The sequence below is a fragment of the Mchenga conophoros genome, linkage group LG1 (genome assembly GCF_057382185.1).
Source record: "Mchenga conophoros isolate Kocher_MC1m ecotype Shallow Benthic linkage group LG1, M_conophoros_male_GT1.1, whole genome shotgun sequence".
NCBI classification, from domain to species: domain Eukaryota; kingdom Metazoa; phylum Chordata; class Actinopteri; order Cichliformes; family Cichlidae; genus Mchenga; species Mchenga conophoros.
This window is the reverse complement of record NC_140526.1, coordinates 7,298,850-7,317,331: the sequence shown is the minus strand read 5'-3', so window position 1 is coordinate 7,317,331 and position 18,482 is coordinate 7,298,850. Positions and strand designations below refer to the sequence as shown.

Below are 18,482 nucleotides of genomic sequence, written 5' to 3'. Positions count from 1 at the left end.
TTTTTTTCCACACACCTGTCTACATTTGCACAGCACTATGTGTGCATGCATGTCTGTGTATTTGTAGCGGGGATAATTACATTTGCCCCAAAAGATTTAGTGGTTGTATGAAATCGTATTTTATATTCAAGTTTAAAAATAATAAACACATTGCTGAAAAAAAGGAATGGGCCCCATGTGAGATTTTCTTGCTTCTTTGACAAACTTTGTGGCAGTGTGAAAATTAAATACTTTCTACCAAGTCTTCTACTGCATTCATGCTTATTTATTAGACAAATGTTTGGGCTCTAAATATTCCCTGCAGCACCCACGAAATCCGTGTCTATCCTCTTCTTCATATTGAATGACGGGCAATCTTAATTAGGACCGTCTGTAGCTGTGTAGGCTATCAAGCTGTGATAAATGATATGACACATCATCTCTGGAGGCCTACTATTGGCTGATATAGTACTTGAGGGAGGACACTGTGGGTAGATCATAGCCCTCATTTTAATACTTGCATCAGCATTGAAGAATTGCACTTTGTTTTGAAAGTTGCTTTCAGGTGTTACTTTCAAGCTTTTTTTTTTATTGTTTTTTTCCCCTAAGTTTCATTTTTGCCTTGATTTCATAGTATTACTTAGAGGGATGGTTAGAGGGTTGTGATCTGTAGGGCAGGAATCAAACCAAGAAAAGGATATCTTCATCTCATTGGTCTATGTTTAGGTCCGTTCTTAAGAGCATTTCTTTGTGCACAAAATGAGCCAATCCAGGACATCTCACCATGTTCTGCCAGAAAACACGTTCAGATTTGTCTGGGGCATACATGATTTACTTTTATGAGAATGACCAGTACAAGGAAAAAAACATTGTTGGTGATGGCATGATGTGTAGGCACAGATGATGCTAGTGTGCAGCGAGGTGGAACCTTGAAGACAGCCAATATCACACACTTAGCGTCCGTTTCCATGCTTGTAAATTTACATTACTTTTTCAGTAAATTGCCACTTAGCACCTCCATTCCCATGACATACCTGATCAGGTAGTATATCTAGTGAAAATTAACTTAAGTAACATCTACCCTAAACCTTTTGAAACTTGTCCCAGGCAGATACTCCTAACAGACAAAAATATCACATAGTCTCAGGACAACATTACAATCAAGTAGATATTACTTTGGTTCAAGTGTGAAAAAACACTTTATTTGTAGAATGAAATATACAGACATGTCACAAGATATTCTGAGATACAAGATGACAGATAAGCAATAAAGGTAACTTTCTGGGGCTCATAAATGTAAGTCAATGTCCCTGTATAACTTTAAGTGTCACAAGTCTAGGATGAAGCGTTCGACCTTCATCATGTACGCTGGTTTGAGGTATTTCTGCAGTTCACTCTTCTTCACCCACAGAAAAGGAGCTTTTTTGGTTTTGGGAGGGGCACCATCTGCCAGGATGGCTTTGAAGAAGAATACTTTTGTCCCGATTGAGTTCTCTGTCCGAATGGCTTTGGGCAGTTTGTACTTGTACACTCCGCAGGGGGCATTGCCAAGGAAAGTCGCCTTGAAACCAGCTGCTGCAGGTAGGAAAACAGGCTGTGAGTTCATGCAGATGGAAACAAAAGTGCAGATGTTGCTAACCTTTATGCAGCTTTTAACACTTTCTAATGGTGCCGCTTTATGTTGTCGCATTCCTGTGGATCATCAGTGTTTGACTCCTCTAATTAAAGTGTTACATCACCCTCATATTCTGTTTCTCTTCTGTGCTGCGACAACAACCCACTTTTTAATCTAATGTCATGTCGTGTAAATCCCCACGGTCGCTGCTGGCTCAATGTGCAGAGTGAGGCACAACACGGCCATGTTAGATTCTCACCGAGTCCAGCTATATTAAAAATGGATCAACTTCTGCTCCTCTAAGACACCTTAAATAAAACCCTCTACCAAATGTTATTGTCAGGGGAATGGCTTAGGAAGTGATTGATGGAGCTGACACATTAATAGCTTGAGAAATGTTGTGAAATGGTTTAGTACAGTCAGTCTGTGGACTCTTATTTAAATGCTTTAAAGCTTGGATACATGTTGAGAATCAGACAGTTAATATATTTAATGTGAGGGATCATTACTGGGTGACTGGGAATATTTCTGCCATTAGTCATCAGCTTCACCTCTCACCCTTAACTTTGGTCAAATCGTCTGCTTATTATTTCTGAAACAGACTCTAATCTACGGCTGAGATCAGTGGACGTCTTAGCGGAGATGACAGCTCGGGGCCAAGCACTGCTCTATGAGGTGTATGCAAATGAGTTTTCAGAGGGGATTTACAGTAAACCTCTTGTTGTGGATAATGAATTTATGAATGATCACATCAGACTTTAAAGATCCTTAGGATAAAGCTGGATCATTATAACAAAAGAGATCAGGATGCTAATACAGTAAGAATGCAGCAAATGAAGCATGTGGACAATAATTTTGGATATTAACAGTACCTCAAATCCTGCCCTTAACACTTATTTTAAAATGTGCTTAAATATCCAACACACACTTGCACTTTGGGGTACTTGTTTAAATGTGGGAAGTTCTTAACTGATAAAAACATATTTAACAAATATCAGCAGATTAATTTGTTTTTGCTTCACCTGCTACATAAGGCTGTCCAAAGACTGGATCCGTCTTAATACCCATGTACAATGCTATGAAAAAGTATTTGCCTCCTTCCTGACAAAGTCATCAGTCTATAAAATCTTACAAACCCATTTCAGAGATGTTAGGACTGCAGTGAACCACTGTGAGTGCCATTATCCACAAATGGAGAAACCCTAAAACAATGGTGAACCTTCCCAGGATTCATCCAGGGGATCAGTTTATGCCATGAAGCTCAACCCCACTTGGATTATGTAGCAGCACAGTGATTGGGAACACTTCAGCAGGTCCACCTCTAAATGCCTCAAAAAAAATAAAGGTTTTAGAGCAGTCCAGTCAAAGTCCAGAGTAAAAACAGACTGAGATGCTTTGGCATAATTAAGGCTTTGACCTTGAAATCAGAAATGGGGCAAAGCCTTGTTCACAGCATTTTTTGAATAAAATATGATTTAAAAAATTCTTTTCATCCTTCTTGACATGAGAATACTACTAAAGAGACAAATGTTTCAAATCCCAGAAAACTGAACAAGGAATAATGAATTAGACAGGATGTGGGTACTGGGACATGCTCTATGTATAATTAGTGTAGTTTTATTGGGCTGTACAAAATCTGAAAATATTTGGGGTTTAAAATAAATATGTTCAGATATTTAGATTTTACAATTCATTTCATATTAAAGTGGGCTGCAATTAGCCAAAATATGAAGGCTTTCCAAAAATCATGAAAATAAAGTATTTTCCATCATAAAGCATCAAATATGAAGGGAATTAACTGCAATTTACATCCCCGTTTATTAATGGGAGGTTTATCTACTAACACTGTGTTCGTAGTGCTGATGCCTTAGTAATTCTCTGATTTAAACCAGCACTAATTACAGTTTAGAGAAAAATGATTTAATCAGGAAAATAAGGGCAGATTAATCAAAAAAAAAGTAGTCACAGACCCATTCAAGTTTGAAGTACACCTGAATTAATGTATAAAATCCATAAGAAGCTGTTAGGAAACTAAATTTGTTAAATAATTCTGGTGCTTAGCAGCCTGAAAACTTAAGTTACCTGGCAGGGAGGTGAGAGCTCTCTCAGCCGTCTGTCGCAGCGTTTCCCCCTCCTGCCACCGAGTCTGAGGCAGCAGCCAGAGCTTCTCATCACCCACTTCCTGCTCAGCCAGAAGAACCAGGGAGTCGGCCAAGCAGCGCTCTGCTGAGGTCAAGTCTTTATCTACATCAGCTAAACCAGAGACAGGAGGCAGTCAGCAGCTTCACAACAGCTCTGTCGTTGTCTGCAAAACTCACACTAACTTTTCAAATGTCACAGGGAGCAAAATGCTAATTTAGAATTCCAGAGCAAATAGATTTTCTGAATATCAAAAAATACATTAAAGGCTATTCGCTCTCTGGTAATTTCATTTAAATCCAGCTCTGTGAGACTCCTTCAGATAATCTAATTTTCATTCTCATTCTGTTTTACTTGATTAATGATTGGAGCACCACTAAAGGCTGAATACTACAATACATCACATTAAATTACAGACATTTCATCAGGCACATTTGCAGTGCTTGAGTATGTTTTCATACTGTGTGCATGCTGGTCTACTCCTTTACTGATCATACACTGCCTAAACTGACCTCTGACCCTTAGCGCTGGTTGAAAGTTCTTCATTTTCTGCTCCCAGATGTCTTCCAAGTCCTGAGCCATCATTATCTCCTTGTCCCCGTGGCTGTCCTCTTCATCTGAATCGTAGTCGTCCGCCTGCTTACGACTCATCTTCTCTGCATCTTCCAGCAGGCGCAGCTCGTGGTCCGACAGAACGCTCTTTTCCAGCTCGATCTGAAAGAATCCAGAAGAGGCCTGTGTCTCAAAAGGACATCTTTCAGTCTGGGCATTGCTGCCGAGTCTCATGTTGTCACTGTGTCAGCTAACAACATCAAACTGAAGCTACAATTTGTACATGCTCACCAAAATTGCCTGGTCTTCAAAAATGCAACATTCGGATTGCAGGGTCAAAATTTGGCAAACACAACATCAAATATGGATCCATGCAGCTTTGAATCAGCAGTTCAGGGTCATAGTCGTGGTGCAATAGTGTGGGAGCATTGTTTTTGAGCATTGCTGCTGACTACATCCATCCCATTATAACAACAATATAGCCATCTTCTGATGGCTGCTTCCAGCAGGATAACACATCATCACAAAGCTCAAATCATCTCAACCTTGTTTCTTGAACTTCACAATGAATTTTCTTTACTCAAATGAGCTGCACAGTCACCAGACATCAATCCAATACAGCACCTCAGGGATGTAGAGGAATTTTGGAATAAGGCACCTTTGTTGCCACAAAGAATTTAAGCAGCTCTGAAGGGGGAAAAAAAAAAAGAGTACCAGTAAAGTAAACTGCCTGGTGCGTGTATATAATATTACAAAGCTGAAGGTTCACATCAAATTTGGCCAAAGTTTGAAATAATAAAGTAAATCTGAGTTGAAATAATCTCAGCAGCCCAAAGGTTAGCCCAAAGGAGTTAGACTACTCTGAACATTTTTTCCAACATTTCTTTATAAAACCATCTGTTATTCAGGCAGCACACAACACCACACAGTAAACCTCCATCTGCATCTCTGCTTTATCGTGCATTTGATAGCAAACAAAGTGAGAAGAATTTTGAGGTCAGGACTTCTTGAGTTGGTTTGAACTGATTAACCACTGATCGACAAGTTACATTACTTCTGCTTAAAACTTTGTCATTGCCTCTGTTTTAATTCTATACTTGACACATAACTTTGTTTTTAAATGAGAGCTGTGCAGCTCTTTGATTTGTCTAGATATAATTTGGCCTCCAACTATTATTACAGCAAGATAATAGAGATAAAAATGAATACCACCATGTTCTGCAATAATTTTCTTGCTTTGTGCATACATTTCAAGTAATTCACACAACTGTGGCAGATCTGAATATTAGTTATCAGTTAAAATTCCAGAAAGGACACTTAAATAAACATACATTATATATATATACACATACATATATATATATATATATATATATATATATATATATACACATATATATATATATACACATATATATATATACACATATATATATATATATACATGCAGCATCATTAGAAGACATAGCATACATTTTCACTGCTATGCAGATGACACCCAGCTCTGTCTGTCCATGAAGCCAGATAACACACACCAATTAGTTAAACTGCAGGAATGTCTTAAAGACATAAAGACCTGGATGGCCAAGCGTACAGTTTGGGCGATTATGGTGTGGGGCTTGGCTTCAGCATACCAAGATATTTGGGGCAATTTCACACTCCCAACTTTGTAACAACAGTTTGGGGATGCCCACTTACTGTTCCAACATGACTGTGCACCAGTGCACAAAGCAAGGTCCATAAAGACATAGAATATGGCTGGTGTGGAAAAACTTGACTGGCCTGCACAGAGTCCAGATATAAAATGAAAACTTCAGGCTTTTACCTTTAATAGTTTTTGAGATACTCATGTTCAAATATTGCCTCGGATTTCAAAATGCCAAATAACATGTGAGTGAGTGGCCTGACCATTTTTCAGATTTTTATATCCATACATCCATTTTATTTTCCTCATCCAATTTATCCAATATTTTTATTTTGTTCTTTCAGCTGCTGCCTTCAGGGGTTGCCACAATGGATCATCAGCTCCCATCTCACCCAATCCCTTGCAGCCTCCTCTGTCACACCAGCCATCTATATGTCTGTCCTCTTTCACTACATTCATGAACCTCCTCTGAGTTCTTCCTCTTTCCCTCCTGCCTGCCAGCTCCGTCGTCAAAATCCTTTACCCATAATACCCACTATTCCTCCTCTGAAAATGGCTAAACCATCCCCACCTTACCTTTCTATCTTTTGCCTCCAAACTCCTCAGCCTGAGCTGTCCCTCTGATGTATTCATTTCTAATCTTGTCCATCCTGTTCAATCCCAATGAAAATCCACCACCTCCAAAACATACATCATATCAGGTCTCACCTTCCCTTTCACTCTTGCTGCTAACTTATTATAAATCACCCCCTGACACTCGTCTCCATCCAATCCACCCTGCCTGCACTCTCTTCTCCAAACACTTATTTTCTGATATCCACAAACATATTTATATAAATCTTTTGTTGGGACATCCCAGTTTTCATCTTGGAGGACTGTCTTGCACCGCATCGTGTATCACAAAATCACTGGACTCTATATTCTAACTGTTAGCCTTGATATAGTGATAGCTGTGAAATATAAATTGTAACATCCCCCAAGCGTCATATATTTCTGCCTAGAACCAACATGTGTGTTTTCTTTTCAAATGACCGCATGTACTTTGTGAACGCTAAGAAAAACAAAACAAAAACAGTTTATTCTTTTCACTCATAGTCTTCAGCCCTTCCATGATACGGAGACTCACCTGGTGAAGCATCTGTTTGAACTGTTGCTCGATAGGACTGCAGTCCGCTGAGATGACCGGCAGCCTTTGCAGACACACCGCTGCCATCAGAGTCCACGGAGAATTCGCTCTTTCCGCCGCTTCATTGATCTGAAAAGCCGCACGGCAAACAGTAGCGCTGGAAAACTGACGGAAGCCCGTGTTTCCGACGGGAGATCTGCTGAAACGAGACAGAAACTGCAGGAGAGGCCGACTTGCCATTCTTCCACAGGGCGCAGCCATCTTTTTCTGTTGCATTCAATGTACAAGCAAAAAAAATAAAATAAATCCTAACATTAGAAAATGCTAAATAAAACAAAATGGAAGTAAGATTCTTTACATAATTTCTCTGCGGATAGTAGTTTATAGAGTAATTATATTATTTATTGTGTTTTAAGTAAAACGCTACAATGTTTGGTTGACGAAGATACGTTTTTATTAAACACAAAATGGCATAATGTCGAGGGGTTTTTTAAGTACTTGAAAGCACCATTTCCGTTCTCGACCCACAATTCTATGCGGGAAAACGGACAATCTATTTAACCATAACCGTGGGTGTGAAATGAAATTAATATATTTAAAAAACAATAATACGCCACTTATACACCCATACTAAATATTATCATTATATTTTAATTAAATGAAAACGGATTATAAGCAATGTATAAGTGAAGCTTCTACATATATTATTTTTTGAACGTGACGCCACCCCCGCACACCTCCGGGGGTATTACTGGTCTGGTCTGGTCTGGATCGCTTCCTCAATGTCACGTTTGTTGTGTGTAAAATTATTTAACGTCTGGCTGCAAGATTGTGTATAAGTGTGTGGAACATGAATAAATTTAGCTGTATATTGTTTAGCTCACTGAGTACCGTATGTCGACAGCTGTCTGCCCCTCTGAACGGAAATACGGCCTCTCTGTAAGTGCTTTATGGCTATGTTTTCTTAGCATTTATGTTAGCTGGCGGCTAGTTCTAGGCTGTAGCATTTGGATAACAAATAGTATTTTAGATGACACCTTTATAATTATGATTACAATATCAACAGAAGATTATGTTTAATATGACAGGTTCATAAAGTTGTTGCTAATTAAATTGCGTGTGTACAGATGTGGAAGCAGAGCGTTGCAGCGGACAATATGCAGCAGTGCTATCAGGCATCAGGAGAAAGAAGCATCCTCCAGCGCAGAGACTGCGAAGGACTTCAGGTCAGGCACAAATGTACATGCAAATGAAATGAAACAACATAAAGCAAGGTGTGCCAAAATGTACAGCTCAAACCGCCCCAACGCGGTTCTTGAACTCTTCTGGAGGGATGCACCATCATTTTCCAGAAAGATATTGCACAATTAGTTTATTTGAGAGCAACGAAGAACGCCCGAAAAGTTCACAGGCGTCTGGGTTGACTGCAAAATATATTGTGGATGGGGCATTTTGACATCCTGGAAGAAACTGGTTCCATTAGGATGGAAAGAAGCTTATATACTGATTTGCAGTAACTCTGTCTCCAGGTGGCCCATCCAGGTAGCCCTCAGGGGTACCCCTGAGCAAGGTACCGGTCCTACACACTGCTCCACGGGCGCCCAATGGCTGCCCACTGCTTCACAGAGTGAATGGGTTAAATGCACAGAGGAATTTCCCCACGAGGATCAATACATTAAATAACTGACCACAATATTATTTTCTGAAATTTTTGGTATTGAACCCATTTGTATGTATGTATGTATGAGAGTATCTATCTATCTATCTATCTATCTATCTATCTATCTATCTATACACTGCACACACATATACATCTGTTCTTCTACCACGGTCAGCTCATTGTGTCTGTACTGCATTGTGCTATGGCCTCTGGGTCTCCAATTGAATTGATGGAATGCACTCTTGGTCTCGCTATATACATAAAACATTTTTAAATGTAACTGGTAGCAAATAGCACAGTGGTCACACTTACTCCTTTCCCCCTATGCTGCTGAGGCTTTTAGGCTCTCCCAAATTCAGCTGGGTATCCTTGCTAAAGTACTTCCAAAATGAAGTAAACAAATGGAAGTTTGCTTAGCAAATGGTACATTCAGCTGCTCCCTTATTTCCCAAGGAGTCGCTACGGCAGATGGATCCACAAATTTGATTTGGCACAGATTTCTATGCTGGATGCCCTTTATGACACAACCCTGCCATTTATGCAAACTTTTGGTCTCCTGAAGCACAACATGCGTCTCCTCATGGAGTTGAACCGGGGAGCTTTCACGTGTAAGGTGAATGTGTTAATGGAATGGGGCCAGTTGGAAATTGGTTTGGCAAATGAAAGAGGAAAAAATGAGAGGGAGACATTCCTCACCTGTCACTTAATGGAAACTGCCATCTGAAAGTTATTTTGTTAGTTGGTTATAAAATATAAAATCAGTTTCGATTACCTTTTTTTATTTTTTGTGTCACACTGTTTTCCGGGGTCTGTAATTTGACAATCTGAGCAAAAGGAGAGTTAAATCAAATCGTGATAATATAACAAAGCCCCCCTGGATGTCCTCACTGTTCAGCAGTCAGCAGTTCAGGTTTTATCTTTAATTTGAATTTATTTATTTAAAAGGGACAGTGCAGTTTAACATAGTTCAAGTGCAAGACATGAAACTGATGTACTGCACATAGGTTTATAGCTACTGCTAATTTTCAACAATTGTCCCTTGTTGGGCTTACAATCTAAATAGATACATTTTACAATAAAACATACATTTTCATAAAACCAAATTACATCATAAATACAATTACAATTAATAGACAATTTAAAATAAAATTTAAATCATTAGTTAAAATGACCACAACTTTGATTTCCCTTTAACCTTCAATGTAAAGGATCTAATGTCTGTAATCAATTTGATATCGGTTGGAAGTGTGTTCCACAGATGACAAGCCTTTATAGAAAAAGCTGACTGACCGAATGTAGATCTGCAATATAATATCTTGCAGTTGCCGTTCACCTTACTCCTAGTAATACGATTACTATCTTGTCTCTGGATGTATCTATTGAGACACTCTGTGGCCATCCTATTTATACATTTAAAAACGAATTTAAGAAAACACAAACGATTAAAACTCTTAAAACTAAGTAGATTATATTTCTTTAAAATGTGACAGTGATGCCACCGAACAGATTTTTTTATCCATTATTTTTAAAGATTGGTTATATAAGGATACCACAGGCTGAATTGTAGATGGTGCTGCTTGGGTCCAAACTGTCATACAATATGAAAAATGAGAAAATATAGAATGCATAAATATCTGAGCTGCTGAAGTGGGTATATAGTGCAAAATTAACTTAAAACAATTCAGATTAGCCTTGACCATCTTAGAAATCTTCTTTACATGCTTGTCAAATTTAAGATGTGAATCTAAGATTATTCCTAAAAACTTAAAATCTTTGACCTCCTTTATTTCTTCGTTCCCTAGGTTGATTTTAAAATCATCAGATGAACTTGAAAGTTGGCAGTTAGCTTTTAATATCCCAGTGTCACAAAATAGATTGTGACTAGTAAAATATCACAATCTATTTTGAATACTCAGTAATATATTATGGATATATGTAATCATTTTTCAGTTTGAATATTTGACATCAAAATAAGAACTTGTAAAATCCTAAACTTACTGCTAATGGGGTATGGATGAATGGGCACAAACCATGTATAGCGGGGGGTGGAGGGGGCACAGCTGTAAGAGGCTGATGGGGTGTTGTTTGTGAATGTCATCATTCAAAAAGAAAGTCACCTAGGAATTTCAACCTGATACCATAAGGCATAGCTGCTAAGGTCCAAATCTCCATGACCTTGAACTCAAGGTCAAAGGTCAAGTTTTCTGAAAATCTTATGAACACAATAAATTGAGAAGGATGTTACCTAGGATTTTCATAGCTGCATCTATTAGGAGGTTCAGTGGTATGTTTTTGTTTTATTTTTTTAATGCATTCACTACTTTATTTCCTGCAGCACTAAAAAATATCAGCTGCTTGTTCTTGCTAATGTGGCCTGTATTGACATTTTCAGTCACATAAAAAAAGTTGTCTTAATTTTTTTCCCTTTCTCATTGCTATTCCTAACACATGTGCACCACAGTCATCAAATCTGCGCCCTGTCAACCACAATTTCCACCACTGTTTACTGATGGCTTTCATGTAGATTTAAATGTTCATTGTCTGCTTGAGCAGTCTTTCTGACTAAAGCTTCAGTGATGTGTACTTAATCTTTTCCTTCCACCATCTTAATACAAACCCCGAATTAACAGGGTTTTCATACATGTCCCACAGCATGACTGTATTGCTTACCTTTATCATGTGGTGCATTGATGTGAAAGGATGCTTGTCTTCATTCATTTATTCATGTTTTCTCTTTAATTTAACACCTGCCAGCATCATGTTTCACTGTCTACTGTCAGCAGACTAAGCTCCATTAAATAGAAGCACAGCCTGCTGCAGTATTATCATTAATGGCTAATCTTTGTTTCAATCCTACAGCTATTTACCTCCACTGCCTGGACATGACAGCACACTGAGATGGGGTGGGAAGAAGTTTGAAGACTTACCAATTGTTCACATTAAAGCCACATACAACAAGTAAGTGAAAGCAAACTCTTACATTTGTACTTACAATGTAAGTGTCAGAAAATATCTCTTAAAGAATATTCAAGATTCAGTCAGCACTTTCATTATTTTAGTCTTTCCTCTTTGTAATTTCAGACCCATTTGCCGTAGTGTTCTGATTTTATTAAGTAACCATGAAACCTGCTTTCAGAGGGAAAATTGCTGCTTGGATCTGTTATCATAATTCAGTGAAATCAGATGTTCTGCTGTGATTTAAATTTCCTATTAACAGTCATGGTGGCCATTGCTAAAAGCCACATATTAGTTAGAGTTCACGACTGCTGATTTGTCCTCACTGTAAAAATGCCCGGCAGTTTGCGACCCAGTAACTCGCTGTTCTCTCTACCAGCACTCACATCCAGCTGACAGACAGCGCAGGGCAGTCCGTGGTGAGGACATCCTGCGGAACAGAAGGTTTCAAAAATATCAAGAAGTCGACGCCGATCGCTGCTCAGACTGCGGGCATCTCTGCTGCTGCGGTGAGTTCGATACAACACAACGCTGGGCCACCTCATTATCCCTGCAGAAGATTGTTCCAATTAAATTAAAATTAGAGACTACAGCATCTGCTGCTTCTCCACTTTGTGCAGCAACACTTAATTCATGAATATTAAATGTTTGCTGTAAACAAACTGGCTTCTCTGAGGATTTTATAAAGGCTGCAGGCTAACAAAGTTATGGTCAGACAGATTTTCTTTTTCATTTGTTGTAATCAGCATAGTTGATAAATTAAGTTTTATTATAATGCTGCCATATTCAGTAGAGTTAAATTATACTTTCCTCTTATCAGTTTTTAAATGTTTTTGCTACAATTGAAAATTAAAAGTAGCTGTACACTTTTATTATCAGAATCAGAATCAGAATACTTTATTGATCCCTGGGGGAAATTATTTTTTGTTACAGTGCTCCATTTTAAACCAACATTAAGACAAGACAGACAATACACTAACTAAGAATAGTACAATATATACATATATATACATACATACATACATACATAAGTCACTTATAAATAAATAGTTGGAAAAGAAACATGTGTAGCTGTAGCAGCAAACAGTGTGTTAAGTGGATGGTTTGTACAGGGAGATGGCCACAGGCAGGAATGATTTCCTGTGTCGTTCAGTGGTGCTTTTCGGTAATCTCAGTCTCTCACTGAACGAGCTCCTGTGACTGACCAGCATGTCATGGAGTGGGTGGGAGGTGTTATCCAACATTGTCTTTATCTTGGACAGCATCCGCCTCTCCGACACCACCTTGAGGGAGTCCAGCTCCATCCCCACAACATTACTGGCCTTACGGATTAGTTTATTAAGTCTGTTGGCATCTGCGACCCTCAGCCTGCTCCCCCAGCATGCAACAGCATAGAGGATCGCACTGGCCACCACAGACTCATAGAAAATCCTCAGCATTTTCTGGCAGATGTTGAAGGACCTCAGTCGCCTCAAAAAATAGAGACGACTCTGGCCCTTCCTGTAAAGTGCTGTGGTGTTTTTAGCCCAGTCCAGTTTATTGTCAATGTGTACTCCAAGGTATTTATAGTCCTCCACAATGTCAACACTGACCCCCTGGATTGAAACAGGGGTCAAGTGTTTCCTGGTCTTCCTGAAGTCCACGATCAGTTCCTTGGTCTTTGCCACGTTGAGCTGCAGATGATTCTGCTCACACCACGTGACAAAGGAGTCGACCACAGCCCGGTACTCTGTCTCATCATCCCTGCTGATGCATCCAACCACCGCAGAGTCATCAGAAAACTTCTGAAGATGGCAGGTCTCTGTGCAGTGGCTGAAGTCTGTGGTGTAGAGGGTGAAGAGGAAGGGGGAGAGGACAGTCCCCTGTGGTGCCCCTGTGTTGCTAATCACCTTGTCAGACACACACTGTGGGAGACGTACATATTGTGGTCTTCCTGTCAGGTAATCAACAATCCAGGACACCAGAGAAGCATCCACCTGCATCGCTGCTAACTTATCACCCAGGAGGGTCGGCCTGATGGTGTTGAAAGCACTGGAAAAGTCAAAAAACATGACCCTCACAGTGCTCGCCGGCTGGTCCAGATGGGTGTAGACACGATTGAGCAGGTAGATGATGGCGTCCTCTGTTCCGAGACGAGGCTGATAAGCGAACTGAAGGGGATCCAGATGTGGTCTTACTATGGGTCGCAGCTGGTCCAGGATGAGCCTTTCCAGGGTCTTCATGATGTGGGAGGTCAGTGCCACGGGCCTGTAATCCTGGGGGCCACTGGGACGAGGCGTCTTTGGTACAGGGACGAGGCATGATGTCTTCCACATCACCGGGACCCTCTGCAGACTCAGACTCAGCATAAACAGTTTATGAAAGACTCCACACAGCTGGGGGGCACAGGCCTTGAGGACAAGGGGACTCACTCCGTCTGGTCCAGCAGACTTGCCTGAGTGAAGTCTCCTCATTTGCATCTCAACCTGGTATTGAGTGAAGGTGATGGGTGGGGGAGGGGTGTCAGGAATCTCACAGGAGGCAACATGTGAAGAGAGAGGCTGGCACAGTGGTGTGGCTCTGGATTCCAGGCTGACTGCAGGTGAGGTTGTGGGGGTGGGAGCAGACACTGTGGTGTCGAATCTATTGAAAAACAGATTCAACTCGTCGGCTCTATTCTCACCTCCCTCAGCTCCCCTGCTGTTGGTTGGCCTGAATCCAGTGATGGTCTTCATGCCCCTCCACACCTCTCTCATGCTGTTCTGCTGGAGTTTCCACTCCAGCTTCCTCCTGTAATTGTCCTTAGCCTCTCTGATCTTGTCCTTTAGTAACACCTGGACCTTCCTCACCTCCTCTTTGTTGCCCCCTCTGAAAGCCCTCTTCTTGTTGTTGAGGAGGGCTTTGATGTCCTTAGTCACCCACGGCTTGTTATTTGGGTAACAATGAACAGTCTGAGCTGGAACAATGGAGTCGGTGCAGAAAGTTATGTAGCCTGTGATACACTCAGTAAGCCCATTGATGTCCTCGGCGTGAGGCTCACAGAGTGTTTCCCAGTCGGTCACCTCGAAACAGCCCTGTAGTTCCGCTATTGCCTCCTCTGACCACCTCCTAACAGTCCTGGTGGTCACAGGTTCCCTCCTCACAATTGGCACATAGCGGGGGGTGAGGTGAATCAGGTTATGATCTGACCTACCAAGTGGGGGGAGGGAGGAGGAGCTGTATGCATCCTTGACGTTAGCATACAGTAAGTCTAAAGTTTTCTCTCCCCTGGTGGGACAGTCCACATATTGTTTGAATGTTGGTAGTGTATTGTCCAGTGATACATGGTTGAAGTCACCCGAGATCACAATAAAGGCACTCGGGTGCTGAGTCTGTAGCCGAGCTATGGCAGAGTGGATAGTGTCACATGCAGCTGTGGGGTTAGCAGAGGGGGGAACATAAACAGCCACCAAGATGACGTGAGAGAATTCCCTGGGTAAATAATACGGCCTGAGTCCAACAGCACACAGTTCAGTGTCCGGGCAACAAATCCTTTCTTTGATTGTTATGTTGGCAGGGTTACACCACCGGTTGTTAACTAAAACAGCAAGCCCACCTCCTTTCCGCTTACCGCTAGCGATGCTGTCCCTGTCCGCCCGAACAGTGTGGAAGCCTTCCACGGAAGCATTCTCATCGGGAATGTCCTGGTGCAGCCATGATTCGGTGAAACACATCAGGCTACACTCTCGGTATTCCCTCTGACTCCGTACCAGTGCTGAGAGCTCGTCGATTTTAATTGCCAACGATCGCACATTTCCCATCACAATAGACGGCAGACACGGTTTAAACCTCCTCCTCGCTTCGAGCCTCCGCTGTCTCACCGTCACCTTTTTTCTTCTCTTCTGTCCTTGACCTCTGCATCCCCGATGTGTTTTCCTCCAAATTTCAGCTGGTACTTCTGCGGGCCTGGCCAGCGAGCCGGCCGGCATCAGGGCGATCAGCTGATCTCTGGAGTAAACAGTCCGTGCGTGTAGGAGATGTGCCGCGGTCCCGTTCCTTCATAAAAGTAACAGTTCCACGGCCACCAGAAGAACAAAAACTCTCTCAATCCACATGATTGAGTAAGAGATAGAAAACGGAGGAAAATACAAGTCAGAAAAAAAAAAAATTTATTTAATTAATTAATTAATTAATTAAAATTAAGAGTCTTTTCTACTGGTTTTGAGGGGTGGAAATCTTAAAGAATAATTCTTGTTTACCTCTTTGTCAATTAAGCCTCTTTGTATACATACCTAAAACTAACAGTTGAATACCTCTGGTTACTTTCTCTTGTAATGGCTGCTAAGCCGCGAAACTGTCACAAAGTAATGAAAGCTGCAGTTACTGTTTGTTGAAGTCGATCTTAAGACTCTAGTGAATGACATTAATTGGAGACCTGCTTATTCTGAACATGTTAGAAGTGGCAAAGCAGAGAAAAAGCCATAGACTCAGAGCAATGGTGTGTCTAAAGCTCCTCAACTGTGTTTTTAGTCAAGATTACTAATCACATCTATTAGCCTCAGAACCAGGAGAGGATTTCATTTGTTGGCTTTATTGGACTTTTCTGAACACCGGAGTCAAAGGGATGCTGCTCATCTCAGATTTTTCTTCTGTCCTTCTGCACAGAAAGCTACAGCCAAAGGAGTTAGCTTTGTGCGTGTTGTGGTCAAAGGTCTTGGTCCTGGGCGTTTGGTGAGTAGTTTCTATAAAGAAATCTTTAAAGCTATTCCAGATAAAACTACGATTTATTTTTAATTAGTGTTATTATTTTTGTATCTTGTTGTTTGGTCTGTCTTCAGACTGAAGACAGTTAACAGGGATGGAAGCCTCATTAAAACAGCCTATTAAAAGAATTGTTTTGGCTTAGTAGATGATAAACTTGTACTCGTACTTTTATTTGGTATCGAAATTTGTCATATTTCTGTTAAAGGCAAGCATACAGTCATAACCCAATAAGACAACCAATGAAAAGCGTTGGCTTATTTTCAGACGACTGGACAGGCAAACATGTGAAACTGAAACTTCTTAATATTATATGTAATTTTACCAACATACTGTTACAACATTACATAGATCCTTAACCTCTGAAGCAAATTCTCTGATGGCTGTACTCTGGGAAAACATTGATTGTTTGGTCAGTATGCTCCCATCTGTCTTTCTCATTGGGGTGAGAAATTGCTGATGTTATTTTCACAAGTAGAAAAATGCTACACTGACAGCTCACCAGGACCCATCTATTGTTTTTTGCAATCGGAGGAGCAGCCTTTAGTACAGCAGCCTTCAAAGACATCATGTTAAAGTTATTGGTACGAGTGCATTTTGCTTAAATGTGCACAAGATTGACTTTTTCCTTTTGATTAATCTCATTTTAAAATAAAATGTATTTTATTTGTGTTACCTGTTTATTATGTTACCCTATCTGCACTGTTTGAAGAAGGATTAAAAAAAAAAAAAATCTAAAAAAAAAAATCAAGGAACCATTTGTATGAAGAAGGAAAATTTACTGCAGGATAACAGGATGAAAATGAAACTAGTTTTGTTCCGCTGACCCTGCTCTGTGCCGATATGCAAGTGGGCGGGCAATACCAGCAAACCTGTCACAGCATGAAGAAGTGGTCCTCTAATTATTTCCAGACTTGTCATAATGAGGATAATTTAAGGAGCGGCAGACATGTTGATCTGTTCCCATTAGCTTTCTTAATGAATGAATGCATTTTTCTCTGCTCTGCAGTCTGCAATCAAAGGTCTGACAATGGGAGGTCTGGAGGTGGTATCTATCACTGACAACACCCCCGTGCCACACAATGGATGCCGCCCACGGAAAGCCAGAAGGACGTGATCTTTGTGTGCCAGAATGCACTGCAACAGGAGGAAGCTTTTGTGTTGAATTATGCTAATAAAGAGTTTTGTTGTGTAGCTTTTCTGGCTCTGAGCTGACCTTACAAAAAGCGTTTTGGGGAAATAATTGCAGATGGGTGTTATTAATGAGCAGAGAACAGGCTTCTCAGTCCTCTGCTGCTACTGTTGGCAGATGAATAAACCTTCATTCTCACTGCAGGCGCTTTTATGTTCATTAGTAGACTGATGTTTGTACACAGCACAGAAACGGCTCTGCGTGGGAACCACTAGTAGCCACAGGAACCCTTGATCCTGACTATGCTACACAGCTGAACCTACAGGACTGCAGATTGATGCAAGATTGCCCAAGTTTAACCTTCTTGTGTGCCTTTTTATATTTTCAACTTTCAGCACATTAGACAGCCACACATCTATTTAACATGATATCAGTACAAAAGTCTCCTCTCTTCCCCCCCTCCATTCTTCTTTTCTTTACATTTTGATAGGAAAATGGGAAAGAAATGCATGGATTTTTTTTTTTTAAACATGCAAGTATACATGTGAATGTAGGATTTAAGGCACAAACAGTTTCTATCATTCTAATGAGCTTGAAAGTCAATATTTGATATGACGACCTTTATTCTTCAACCTAACCTGAACTCCAAGCAAACCTTGTCATTTCTTTAAACAGCCGTCAGGAACAGTTCCCCAGGCATCTTGAATGACAGCCAACATTTTTCCTTTGATGATGGCTGCCTTTTGTTTCCTTCTCTGTCAAGACGATCCCACATTGCTTGAACAGCGTTGAGACCCAGGCTCTGGGAGGCCAGTCCATGACTCATAGTTCTCTACTGTGTTTTTTCCATGCATGTATGGCGTTTACTGGCAGTGTGTTTGAGGTCATTATCATTCTGCAAAAATGGAGCCGTTGCCAGTCAGATGCTTTCCAGATGGCTTAAATGCTGGATAGAAATCT

At 40.6% G+C, this 18,482-nt stretch overlaps 2 protein-coding genes across 3 annotated transcripts; one reads left to right on the top strand and one right to left on the bottom strand.

Moving 5' to 3' along the window:
• Positions 1-1,165: 1,165 nt before the first annotated feature.
• mrpl46 (mitochondrial ribosomal protein L46) lies at positions 1,166-7,347 on the bottom strand. Of its 2 annotated transcripts, none has more exons than XM_085243505.1 (4): positions 7,057-7,347; positions 4,246-4,447; positions 3,677-3,847; positions 1,166-1,551 (listed from the first exon to the last, which is right to left on the bottom strand). In XM_085243505.1, the coding sequence occupies exons 1-4, from the start codon at positions 7,330-7,332 to the stop codon at positions 1,307-1,309; spliced, it is 894 nt and encodes a 297-aa protein (XP_085099631.1). In that variant the 5' UTR covers positions 7,333-7,347; the 3' UTR covers positions 1,166-1,306. The 2 variants fall into 2 exon arrangements, with proteins under 2 accessions (XP_085099631.1, XP_085099549.1); XM_085243423.1 differs by having other exon boundaries at positions 1,168-1,554.
• A 458-nt stretch (positions 7,348-7,805) lies between these two features.
• On the top strand, positions 7,806-17,584 carry mrps11 (mitochondrial ribosomal protein S11). Its single transcript, XM_085243294.1, has 6 exons — positions 7,806-7,995; positions 8,184-8,282; positions 11,576-11,674; positions 12,051-12,180; positions 16,295-16,360; positions 17,400-17,584. Exons 1-6 carry the CDS (start codon positions 7,907-7,909, stop codon positions 17,505-17,507), a joined length of 591 nt encoding a protein of 196 aa, XP_085099420.1. The 5' UTR covers positions 7,806-7,906; the 3' UTR covers positions 17,508-17,584.
• Positions 17,585-18,482: the final 898 nt, after the last annotated feature.